A 12,858-nucleotide genomic window follows, 5' to 3' on the forward strand; every position below is an offset into this window, starting at 1 on the left:
GCCTTTGTATAAAGCCATCTTCTTCTAAGCACAAGTATTATTAAACCTACAGGAAACCATAAAGAGTGATGGGACATTTTTCTAAAATGTCAGGCCTGTACATCTTCCACGTTCTATGATTCGGAAGCAGTGTAAAAGGCCATAAACCATCCAACTGCTGTGATTCACTGCTGTGATTCATATGCTTGATACAAATATTCAGAGATCAAAGGGGTACCTACCCCAAAAAGGATTTTAAATGATTTTTTCATGTCTACCATAAAGATGGACTTTCAGCTGAAGCATTATTCTTCTGATTGATATTGGCTGTTTTAGGTAGCAAGTCCCCTGCAGTAAAGATTGACGCTTCCTTTATGAATTGTACGGTGCAGTACATAAAGCAATGCACTCTGCAGATGTGTTTCCTCTCTGACCTAGACTGAATATGAGACACTGATCACTCAGGAGGTTTTCTGGGCAAAAGTTTGCAGGGAGTTAAAGAAGAACAGAAATTTCTTCACAGCGAAGGAATCTGGAAGTTCTCCTAAGCCTCCTTGTATTAACTTTGTGGTACATGAAGGTGTTAAACTGGCATGTGTCTACTGATGGGGGAGTGATCCTTTTAAGTCCTCTGCTTCGTCTCCACTTGTGGAATTTGTTGTGCCAGTGGGACGAGGCTGGCTATAAAACCCCAGCGCAGGGGACCTCCGTCCCGCTCAGGCAGCCTGTGACCGCGTCTCTGCCAAGAGCAGCCCCGGGGAGACTCACCCGTTCATCCCTGCTGGGCGGGCGGCTGCGTTGCCGACGGAGGAGGATGGATGCGAGGTTCGCCTGGATGCTCTGCGCACTCTGCCTGCTCGTCACGGTCAGAGCGTTTACCCAGGAAGGGGTCAAGGAGATTTTGCTGAAGCAGCTGGGGCTCTCTGAGGTCCCTAAACTTCATAAGAGAGACCTGGTGAACCTGGTTATCCCAGACCACATAAAGAACAAGTACATCTCCCTGCTGAAGCGCCACAGGGTGAAGCGCAGAGCTTTGCCAAGCCTGGCCGGCATCCTCAGGGGAATCCCCGGCAATGCAGGTAACATTGCCACTGTGGCTGTCGTGCATCAAAGCGGCTGTGCTGTAGCCAGGGGATGGTAACTCCCACCTCTGTGCCCATGCTTTCCTGTCCAAGCGGCAGGGTGGGCAGAGGCAAAGCCACGGGGGAAATGAGGTTTGGGACTGGTTCTGAACCTGAGCTGGGTAGAAGAGGTGCATGTTATAGCAGCTTAAAGATTAACGTGTATTAGTAACTCCTCACACAGGGGGAGGTAGCCCCACAGTCCCAAACAGCAGACTGCTACTGGAGCTTGACAGGATGGTCTTCATGCCCAGGCAACATTTTGGCAAGTGGGAAAAAGATGCAAAAAAATGTCCGTGGGAAGTGCAGACCTTGCAGTTTTTGGTCAAAATGCCTTCTTATTCTTATAGGAATCACACCTCTTTGAGGCTATTTCACTCTCCCTGGTCTTTTTTTTTTCTTCTGGGAAAAATATCAACAAGAAAATCGGTCTCACTTTTTCAATAATAGTGTCTGTACAAGAACACTTAAAGTTTGCTTCACTTTCAGAAGGTGTACATAGCGTTCTGGGCAGCTAGTGAAAGCACTTTTTCATTGCTATTGGTGCAGCTTTCTGTTTTCATGCACAACAGCGCCACAGAGATGTGCACCTTTCAGCATTTGTTCCATTCCGGGGTGAATTATACAGGAGATTCCCTTCTGTTGTCTCCAGGTTGCAGAGACTAATACATAGAAGAAGAATTAGGGCATTTGCAAGACATTGAATCAAGTATGCATTAGAAAAGGTGTGTTTAGTGGCTGTCTCTGACACAAGAGATCATCTCGGGAGCATGGAAGGAGCGTGTTGTGATGATAATTGTGGATGAAGTGTCAGAGCTTTGCTCATGGCAATGACAGGCTGTCTTTTTTGTTCCAAATATACACAGACATCCCAGGAGAAGTCCTCTATTCTGATACCACGCGCCAGAATCTCATCTTTGACATGGAGGGGAGAATACCTAAAAACAGTGAAGTGACAATGGCTGAACTGAAACTTTTCAAAAAGCCTCTGGACAGAACAAACCTGCCTGCCAAGCAGTCTCACAGGCCCGTCTCCAACGCCAGAGTCAGCGTATACTGGGTGCAACGGCAGCTCGATGGGACCAACAGGACCTCCCTGATAGACTCCCGGTAAGGAAGGGACCCCTCCTGAAGGCTGGACTGTAGCTTATGGGGTATCAGCCTTCTGGGCCAGGTTCAGCTGTCATGTATTTGTGCCTCCAGTCAGTCTGATGCGGTTATGTCTGTAGAATCAGGCTCTCTAGTCTCTAAACCAGATTGAGTCCTTAAGAGCAGATATTAGGTTAAGACAGCAATATACAATGATTCATTGAAATGATGTATTTCTGTTTCAAATGATGTCATGTAGGGCTAGGACTTCCTCTCTAAAGACCTCTATTTGATTCACTTATCTCTCACTCTCTACCTCAAATGGGTTATTGGCTGCTGGTATTCTTTCTGCTGGCCATTTCACTAACCATTTTAAATACATAAATTATGCAAAAAGAGTCTGATTCTGTACCCTTGAGCTCTGTGAAAGTTTTGCAATACTTCAAGGCAGGATTAGACATCACACAAATTTTCTGGGTGGGTAGAAACTTATGGCCCTAATACAGCTCGAACATGAGCAGCTGGGAAAAGTCATGTTTACCAGGCTGTAGTCAAGAATGCCGCAGCTGCATATAATCCTGCACTGCCACATTTCTGTACCAGCATGAATGAATAGCTTGATGTGAGTGTATGGTAAGACTTTTATTTAGCTCTTCAGTGTCTGCTCGATTCATGTGCTTTGTGTGTTTCTTTTAGAGCTATTAGTTAATTGCCGTGGGTGCTTGCCCCAAGTGCTCAGCAAGAAATATCTCATAATCAAGGCATGTGACAAGCTACAGGAAGCAAATTATTCTGTTGCAATAGTGCTGTGAGCCCAGGCATTACCTGATGGGCTTTTTTCCTCAACTGAGCCCTTGTCGCACAGGCTGGTTCCCATACGAGAGTCGGGCTGGAAGAACTTTGATGTGACGCAGGCTGTGCATTACTGGCTACGAAACAAGAGGCGGGAGCCAATGCTTCTGGAGGTCTGGATCGAAGGAGAAAGAGTAGGCAGCTACGCTTCAGAAATGGCCAAAGCTGTGCGTTTTACCTCTCAGGACCCCACGGATAAAGCCTTAGGCAAACCTGAACTGGTGCTTTATACCCTCGACTTGGAAGACTATGGGTATGTATGAAACCTAAATCTCTGCTCTCTCTGATGTAACTTTGCTGCTAAATTATAGTGTAGTGTGTGCAGGCAGGGACTAGTTTGAATGCATGCTCTTGCCCTCAGAAGTAATCTGCTGGAATAGCTGGAAGTTGCTGCTGAATCGTACCCCCCCTCCTCCCAGATTTGCCGGCCTCATTTTGTTGTTTGAACATTCAAACTGAACAAGGGCTGGGTCCAAGCTTCATGACTGAGGGCCCACCTGCACTATTACCAGCAGGGGTTATTTCTCGCACCTGCCTGACGTCCACTAAGAGAGGCACTTCTTCTTTGTTTCCTTCGCACGCAGGGGCCCTGGCGATTGTAAGGAGGACACCGGGAAGGGGAAGTCCACCTGCTGCCGGCAGAAACACTACATCAACTTTCGGGAGCTCACGTGGACGCAGTACTGGGTCATCGAGCCGGCGGGGTACCAGGCCTACCAGTGCTCGGGGGGCTGCCTGCAGCCTGGCAGCCTGCTGCGTCGCTTCGGCTATGGGGAGAGGGCCTGCGCCGTGGTGGAGAGCTCTCCTCTCCCCATGATGTACCTCGTCAAGCGGGACAACTACACTGAAATCGAAGTAGCCGAATTTCCGAACATGATTGTGGAGAAGTGCAGCTGTGTTACGGACAACATGGCACTGGTGTAAGTGCAAATAACCAGCCAGGGCCCAGCAGCTCTTGCAGGAAAAATGAGATGTCACTGAGTCCCTTCCTTCTCTGTAGCCCTGCCCAGAGCCTGCCGCGGTCCCAGACCCTGCGGTCCAGCAGTTACAGGCCGACAGCCGGAGCTGCTGGATGCCCCGAGGGGAGGTTGTGCCTGGCTAAGCCCCTTGCTCTCGCGGCGGTGGGCGTTGCAAGGACCTCCAGCTGCACAGTTGCGATGGTCAGCAGTGGCCGAGGCTGCGACTCTCCTACACCCCCTGCTCGTCTATAGAGAGGACGTGGTTAAAGGCACTGTCCGTACAGATGGGCTCAGAGGAGCATCAGGCTTCACAGAGATATATATGTGGGGCAGTAAAATGTACATATGGAGCCTAATGCTTCTCTGGGCCAATCTTATGCTAGCCTAATTCCATTTAATTTGATGGAGCTACTTCTGATTTATGTCAGTCCAGAGCATTGCAAAAAGCTACAGGCAAAAGAGAAAAATGACAGTGATCATTGCTAGGTGAAGAGCTAATGCATGGGTTCAGCTTTTAATTCTAGACTCCTGGTGCTTTGTAATTTTGTCCATGTCTGTCCAGGTCATGTTTACTGTGAATTGTAGAGCAGAAGCACTTATATGTATATATTGTATACACACACAAACACACACAGATATATAGCATATGAATATATATGTATATATGTATTGTATAGATATATACATATATATGTACATAAAATATTGTCTAGAACTCAAAGGAGTATATTTTTGGCACCTGTACCATGGGCTTAGCACAGTTTTAAGGCAGAATTTAGAGTCCTAAAATCAATGGGAATACTAGGACTTAGGTTTACTCTCATGAGTAACGGTTTGTAGAATCAGGCCTTATTTTTCTGGCTGTGTGTTACAGTTACTTCAGTTTAGGGATATTGTTCTAGTCTTATGTGCTTTCAAACAGAAAAAGAAGCAATAAAATGTAAATATTAAAATAGCCATGTATTTGCTTATAATTATTCTTATGTCTGAAAGTGGAGGAAAACAAAATCCGTAATATTTCTGAATGTACTCCAGTGTCCAGCTCCTATAAACACACACACAAGTAACAACTCTTCTCAGTTATGTGTATGATTCTGACTGCTTGTGATAAAAATTATCTACTCAAGCAGACAGGGACTAGTTTGAATCAGTAGGTGGAGTGCATACCACCAGTGTGTCTCTGTGCTCTTGTGCAGAGTTTAAGCTAACAATCTATCGAAAAGAAAATCTAGAGACTCCTCTGACAGGCAAGAGATGATGCTCTCAGCGTGAGCTGCAGTAGTGCTATCACAAAATGTTCAGGCAATGAACCGAAACTGTCATCCTGAAAGGTATGAGCTGCCTCCCTCCCCGCCATTCCTAGGTAAAGTGTGTTAATCCTGACCCTTACTCATGGACATCTAAGTAACAGGTCCCCTGAAGAAGAGCAGTGATAATTTGGTTTAATCCTGTTTTGAATCATACTGAACTGTTGGCCTCAGTGCTACTAATGATGATGAGTTCCACATGCCGTGTTAGACTCCTTTTGTGGGGGGCAGTATATTGCTACTTAAATCCACCAAGGTATTGGCCACTCCGGAGCTGAGGTGGTCATCAGCTGTCCTCTCTGGTAAGATGCTGCCCCAGAGGCTGGTGTGATGACTCCTAAATGAGTTTGTCCAGCTGTGGGCCATCAATCAGATGAAAAGGGGGATGTGTGGGACACAGCAGTGGTTTCTGCTCATTCATCAGGAAGGCTGAAGAGCCAAGCATCCCTGCTACCCTGAGCAATGTCAGATCTGAGGTCACCTAGTCATCCCTGCCCTTGCCTTGGCCAGTGGATAGGCTGGCACCTTTCGCTAGTGTAAACACTCATGACAAAAAAAAATTGTTTTAAGGAGAGGAAAAAGATGAAAGTACAGACTCACCAGTTACCAGCACTGGGATGTAGAGCACCACGGGTTCCTTGAATCTGAACTAGATGACCCAGATGATCTCTGGGCAGGGAATAGCCCGAAGGCCTTGAGCTCAGCTGTTACCACGAATAACAAAGCAGCCCATTTATCCGCACACCGGTCAGCTCCTGTTGAAGAAAGTGTTGGGACTGGTCCCTGTATGAGAATGAAGAGCATTAACCTTGGCTTCCTTCTGACCTTAAGCGCTTTGACTCTGTTTACCTAAAAACAGGGGACGGCATCATGCCCCAGGCCTGGAGGAAATCCTGTGCAATCCTGGCGGCCCAGCAACACAGGGAGCCGAGCTGCCCAGCCAGACTCGGGGGGCGTCTCGGTTCCCAGCGGTGGCTCTTCAGGGAATGGGGCTGGGGGCAAAGCAGGGTGGACACGGGCTGGGACCTCCTCTGCTGCTCCACCACCAGGAACCTGCGCCCTGAAGTGTCCAAGTCCTCTCGCTCTGCCCATCAGGCAGTGAGGGGACAAAGTTGCCTGGGCCAGAGCGAGACCTCAGCAGGGACCCTGACTTTGTGGTCTATTTAGGGCACACAGCGGCTAATCTTTTTGGCTTAGAGGCCAAACACATTTTTCCTCTGGATTCCTATGGAAACAAGGCGTATGAAGCCGTGCCATGGCTCTGTGCGTGCATGCGTCACAGCTAGGGGCGATGGGGAGGGGGTCGGCGATGGCCCGAGGAGAGTGGTGTTACTGTGGGGAGAGCTGTGGGTATTGCAGTGGGGGGACAGGGCACAAACCTGCAAACAATCCGTGGCTGGTTTTTAAACCTGCACCTGGGTTAAAAATCCCCTCTTTTGTGGGGGACAGGACACTGCTACTTAAATCCTCTCTCTGCAACAACAGCTTGGAAATGAAAAGCATGATGATGTGCCCAAAAAGCACAGGCACAGCATGCATGTATCATGGGACACACAGCACTTGTCTCTTTAAGCGTGTTTGTAACTTTAGTAGGTTTTGCAGTGAAAATGCAGCAGGCTCAGGGACCTGTCTGAAGTGGGGAAGACTCAAGAGATTTCTATAGTGCAGACTTGTAGGCAGAACTGGGCTGTCCCTGCAATATTGCCACACCTGGGGCTTTTTCAGACATCAGCCAGTGCTGCAGAAAATTACCTCCCAGCCTGTCATCTTTGATCCAGGCTGCACCTTCAGTGATATTTTTTGTGTGCTATCTTGCTGCTTTTATATTGGTACAAGCTGTAACACATACGTACACTGTCAAGCTGTCATGTCAGTCTTTCCGTCTGAGTGGCAACACAGTCCCTGAGGAAAGAGAGTACATCTTATGTACATGGTGGCAGCTTGTTTCAGCATTAACATTTATGTTCCGCTGTAAAAAAAGGAAGAGCAGTGCAGGGCCTTAATGAAGCATAGATAAGTAGAAGTGATTTCAAAAAAAAAAGCAAAGATGTTTTAAGGCAAAACCAGTGTTAAAACATAGGTCAACCTCCTGCAATATTGAAAGCAGAGCTCACCCACTTAGCGCTCAAGAAAAAGAAAGAAATGTGTGCCTTTCACATTAAGTGCTTAAACAGCCCTGTTAGTCCCATGCTTAAAGTTAAGCACTTGTGTAATTGTTTGCAGTGCCAGAATATCTGGGTTAGGGCTGATCATGAACGTGAGCTCTGAGCTGCCTTCACAGCATTTCCCACAGGATGATCTGTGAGGTCCTGGAATACCTAATAGAGCTGGACACAGGGAAATCTATAAAGTCTCATGAAAGCTTTTCTCCTGGCAGAGGTTCAGGCAGGACAGCAGCACTTTACTGTGACAGAAGCTTTCCCTCTCCATTACTATTACATTTTAGGAGCAAGAACAGACATCTCATGCCATATTAAATGCCACTAGTAGCTGAATTAAATTGCCCTGTCTGATCCTTCCACATTTTCATTAGAACCAAGGCTGTTCTCCCATTTTCCTTCAAAATCTATGATCAGTTGCACCTTCATCCTGCTGGTGAGACCTTATTTCCTCTCCCTCTCTTTTTTTTCCCCCTTTTGCATTTCACAAACTCCTACAAAGAGTGTCTGACACTTCGCCTTTCATGGCGGCCTTCTGATTGCTGGTGCAAGTAGAAAGTCAAATGCCCAATCCACATCTGAGCAAAGGTGATAATCAGGGAAGTTCCTCTGGCTTTGGCTGAGAACAGCTGGAGTCTGGGAAAGGGGAACCCAAGGCAAACAGAAAGGGGGAAGTGCAGAGGTTTTCAGGCTACTGTGTGATCCCTCAGGACTACGATATTTTTAAGGAGCTGTTTAACAGCCTCTTTCAGTATTTTCTGGGTTTTGATGTTAATGAAATGTAAAATTAACTCCTGTGAAAAGTGCTGGATTCGCAGACAGGAACCGGAGTTCCTTCTTCCATTCATGGAGCAGGTGCAGGAGAGCAGATGCATGATATCAGTGTATTCCGGCTGGGATGCTGGGACCAGCACCTGGGCGCAAACAGGGCCCATACCCCAGTCACCCCATGGCCTCTCTCCTGACCAGCAGGCAGCAGTTATGCTTGTGCCTTGTAACACACACATCTGCGCGTGAGCCTGAGGAGATGGCAATCAACATCAGTTATAGAAGTACGTCAGATTAGATGGACCGCTAGATAGACACTGGCCTCGGCCTGTTGGTTCGTCAGCATAAACTGGCAAGCAGCTCACAGCCTTTCCCCATGCATTTCGGTCGCGCCGGTCAGCGCCCGGCTGCTCTGGACTCCAGGCTGCGGTGCTAGCTCGGAGGACGATGATCAGCAAGGGCAGCTCTGCCCTTCCCGTTGTGGTGGGCACTGCCGTGAGCTCCCTACAGTGGCTCTTGCCCTCCCAGCCTCCGGCAACTGCTAACCTCCCTTCTCTCAGGCAACATCACCCCCGGGGCCCCAAGTCACTCCGATGTAGCAATTAAAGCAAGGCACCACGAATCGGGAGCACTGGCTTCTCTTCCCGCTGCTGGTCCCCAACCACCTTCCGGCGCGAGGCTCGCAGAGGATGGGCGATGGACTGTGTCTGAGGGCGGCGGTGGAGGACTGCCCTGCGCCAGCTGGGCAGTGCCTCCGGGAACAGCTGCCAAGCGCCCTCAAACGCAGGGTCAGGAAGCGCCGGGGCTAAGCAGAAGGGGCCCATCTAAGCACCAAGGTTAAACCCACCAGAGCAACTCCACGGTCCACTGCAGAGCAGCTCCCAGGATTCATACAAGGTTAAGACTCAACAAACAGAGGACGCTAGAAGAAGAGAAATTACCTATTGGCTTAACAGAATAAAACAGTATTCTCAATTGCTGCCTTCGTTCCTAAGCTACAGGGATACAGCAGCACTCCAGAGCTGTGTAGAGGTTGGGGTCTCCAGTAGCTAAAGCAGCAGGTGTAAAATGGCCAAGGAACAGTCTTCAACCATGGCAGTAAATGGTAAATTACCTGGAGACACTGGGAACCGGGAAGTGTTGTCACCAAGTCAAGGATCACAGTCTCCTTTTTGACAATTGCTGGGTCAAGTATTTTATTTTTTTTAGCTCTTTTAAAGACACTCCTAATGTTTATTTGCATTTTTCTGCCTACTTTTTTCTTCCTTCTAATGTTCTCAGTGATGATAAATCTGTCCCTTTGAAAGTCCAAGCACCTATATTCCCCTTAGCATTTGCTTTCTGAATGCAATTGGGTCGTAATTGCTATTCCTCAGGCAACTGCCAACTTCCAGTCCAGTCTCTGTCACCCTTATGAGGTCTCAGCTAATTACCTTACCCTGGATACAATATCACACAGGCCATAAAATATCATCTATCACCTCTGGAAATCCAGTGATGCATTTACTGGGCTGTGTAATACTTCCAGCAGATGTTTAACAGGCTGACCTGCTCCTTATAAACATTGCTTTTCTCTCCACACGTTGCAGGTAGGTCTTTGAAGGTCTTCCTGCTGCCTTTCGTACTCCAAGTTTTGTGCAAAGCCCCAATTCCTTGTGCCTGCCTAGAGACACGCAGCACACACAGAGGGCAGAAGCAGGAGACAAAGTGCAGGCAAGTATTCAGACCACCTGGACACTTCCCAAACAGGGCACAACTGCTCAGCCTAAATTCAGACCAACCGTCTCGAGCAGTGCGAGCCCCTGCTGAACCTCTAGCAGTGCTGGAAAGCAGCGGTGCCTGGCAAACCCCTCCCCGATAGCTGGAGGATGCCAGAATAGCTGACACCTCCCTCTGCTCTGGTGCCATTAATTATGTTAATCTGCAAACTCGCCATAATTAATCAGCTAGAATTGAAAGCAAAGCCAGTTGTGAAGCGGTTGTGTTAACTAACCAGGGTGCTATCTTTAACATCTCAAGTTAAACGTTTCAGAGGATCCTTTATAATTTAAAAATAGCACCTTACTGAGAATGGAAATTGTTAAGAAAGATACCTTTCAAATGTCAAAATTCTCCCGGGAAGGAAATCTTGGATAAGAATGAATTTCAGCTGGATCAAAATGATTAACTTCAATCTTGACTGTTTCTGGAATCATTTAAATGTGACCTAATATCCCAGCCCTGCAGCAACATTGTGCGTGTACACCACATGGCAGAATCGGGGCTTATGGTCATGTATTTTTTTCAGTCAAAGTGCTGTTGCATCAGCACTGCCAGAAACAGGACACATCCTCTTCCATTAGTTCAGTGCCACCTACAGTAGCAAGCGTAGAAGCTGTCATATTAAGAAAATGAAAGGAAGAAACTCCTGCATGCTCTGTGTATTCTTATTACTGGTGCTAGCAAAGCCACGTTTACGACAAACTCTTCTGCGGCTTTTTACTAACTCATTTATTTGTCTATGTTGCGAAGAGGACTCTGTAGCTGAGGGAAATAGGAAAGGAGCCTTCTGATTGAAGGAAGACAGCTGCTCCCGTGTCTGCTGTTGATGATCTTTCTAAACTTCCACAAGTTGTTTTTCTGTCCCTCAGTTTAGAAAAAACAGGCAATCAGTCCTAACATTACAGTACTCCTTGTGAACATTAACTCTTCAGTACTTCTTAAATTGCTCTGAGATCCCAAGATGGAAATTATTAGTGGAAACCAAATTGTTGTTAAGTCAAGTCAGGCTTGTGATATTTGATTTTTCTAAAGCTCTTGCTTCTGTGCTGACAGGGATGAGAATATCAGTTTTCATTTAACAGCAGCAAGTTTCTGGTCCTCTGTGTCAGGTAGAGAAGCCCAAAATAAATTATTCGGGTTTAGCAACGAATGCTGCCGTTGGTGATGCTGGGCGGTCCAGAAAGTTGTTTTTCTGGAACTGGAGCACTGAATGATCAGTAGAAGGTTTGTTAAAAAGCAACATAGAAGGAAATGGCATATTCTAATTCTGAACTTGCCAGCCAGAAGCGAATTCTTATCCAAGCTGGACATTTTGCCTGAGTAATGACCTCTGCCCTCTTTCCCAGCATGCTAGTTTTTGTGTATGTATGTACTTATTTTCATTCCATTTATATGGATCATATGAAGTGAGGAAAAGCCCCTCCTTAGGTTTGTACAGGTATTTTTTCTAATTAATTTTATCATTAGTAACCTCAGAATTCAAGAGAAAACATGAGCCAGCGCTCTAAATCTTTCAGATGTTTGAAATAAATGCATTTAAAATGACAGTCTAGAGAAGAATTCTGTAATACACACCTCTTGCTTGTTTGGGAAGTGTTTGTGTAGGAGCACGAATCTTCTCTTTAGAAAGACATTCATAGCTTTGGTGCATTTACAATCAGAAAGACATTTTGGAAATCCAAAGCCACATTAATTCTTGGAATAAGGAAGATACAGACAGGAACACCACAAGCTCTGTTTTAACTTCTGGCCCTGAACTAGGAAGATCACCTCTATTATGAGGCCATTCATTCTCCAGGCTCCCTCAGTCCTTGCCTTGTCCTATGGAAATGGCCCATACTACCTTGGAACAGTTTCAATTTGTATTCTTTTTCTTACTGCTATTTGTTGAATTCTATCTTTTCTTGCCCTAATTCTTAAGAAAGCTTCAAGTACTTTGTTTCTGTTTGTTGAATGATCAGCTTGAGTCCTGCTTATTATCTTGCTCTTTTCTGAAGGATGTGTTATGGACATGTAAGAGTCTAGCCTTGCAGGTGAGTGCCCACGAGGCTGCCTACACAGAGTTACTCTAGACTAACCCGTAACGTAGACATGCTCCAGAGCAAGCACTTGTTCCTGTTTAGCTCAACAGGAGCTAAACAACTATTCCAAGTAAGCGTGCCTATATGTGAAGCTAGTCAAGAACAGTTCAAGGTAAGCATAAGCCCTTATTCTCTAAACGAGACGTAGCGTAATTCTTTTAATTATGGCCTTACTGAAGACAGTTTCACAATACAGAGTTTTTGGTGGTACTGTTGGTTTAAGATATTCCAGTCCCTCTCCACCAACCAATGTTTATTCCCTACCCACTGCAATGCTACCTCAGTTGTGCCGACAGATTTGTCAAAGTCACATTATACACCACATCAGGGAATTGATCTGGCTTAACAAAAATAACAACAAAAAAAGGCAAATATGTGACTTAGCATGTGGTGTGGTCTTAGAAACAGCTATGTGAGTGCAACAGAAGAAAGACTGCATTTGCAGTGAGGGGGAAATAGCTTAGGCAAGAGTTGCTGCCAACACCTGCCATTAAACTGGCCTAATCCTATTTTATTTCATACTAGCCTTGCCCCCTTACAGAGGAACAGCCCTAGTTTCAATGGGTTCACATAACTGAGTACTCTCCTGACCCAAATGATGTATACACCCTTGCAAGAATAGTGGTATACACGCTAAAGGTTTGCCACATAAGCTGGACTGCTGCTGGTATACGTGTTCTTACAGCTGACACATTTATGCCACCAAAACTTCACTTTGTTGAGTTGACCTCCTAGATACCCTCTGTTCCAGTTTCCTAGGGAAGCATACTCAGTAAACAAAA

At 46.4% G+C, this 12,858-nt stretch overlaps 1 protein-coding gene across 1 annotated transcript; it reads left to right on the plus strand.

Moving 5' to 3' along the window:
• Positions 1–793: 793 nt before the first annotated feature.
• On the plus strand, positions 794–3,965 carry LEFTY2 (left-right determination factor 2). The gene is made up of 4 exons (XM_067294679.1): positions 794–1,058; positions 1,967–2,210; positions 3,055–3,294; positions 3,626–3,965. Exons 1-4 carry the CDS (start codon positions 794–796, stop codon positions 3,963–3,965), a joined length of 1,089 nt encoding a protein of 362 aa, XP_067150780.1.
• Positions 3,966–12,858: the final 8,893 nt, after the last annotated feature.

Source organism: Apteryx mantelli, chromosome 3 (genome assembly GCF_036417845.1).
Source record: "Apteryx mantelli isolate bAptMan1 chromosome 3, bAptMan1.hap1, whole genome shotgun sequence".
NCBI classification, from domain to species: domain Eukaryota; kingdom Metazoa; phylum Chordata; class Aves; order Apterygiformes; family Apterygidae; genus Apteryx; species Apteryx mantelli.

Excerpts from the sequence above, each read along its gene's own strand:
- LEFTY2 (XM_067294679.1), top strand. The coding sequence starts at position 794 with ATGGATGCGAGGTTCGCCTGGATGCTCTGCGCACTCTGCCTGCTCGTC. Across the intron at positions 1,059-1,966 it reads GGGAATCCCCGGCAATGCAG|ACATCCCAGGAGAAGTCCTC; the intron begins GTAACATTGCCA and ends AAATATACACAG. Across the intron at positions 2,211-3,054 it reads ACCTCCCTGATAGACTCCCG|GCTGGTTCCCATACGAGAGT; the intron begins GTAAGGAAGGGA and ends CTTGTCGCACAG.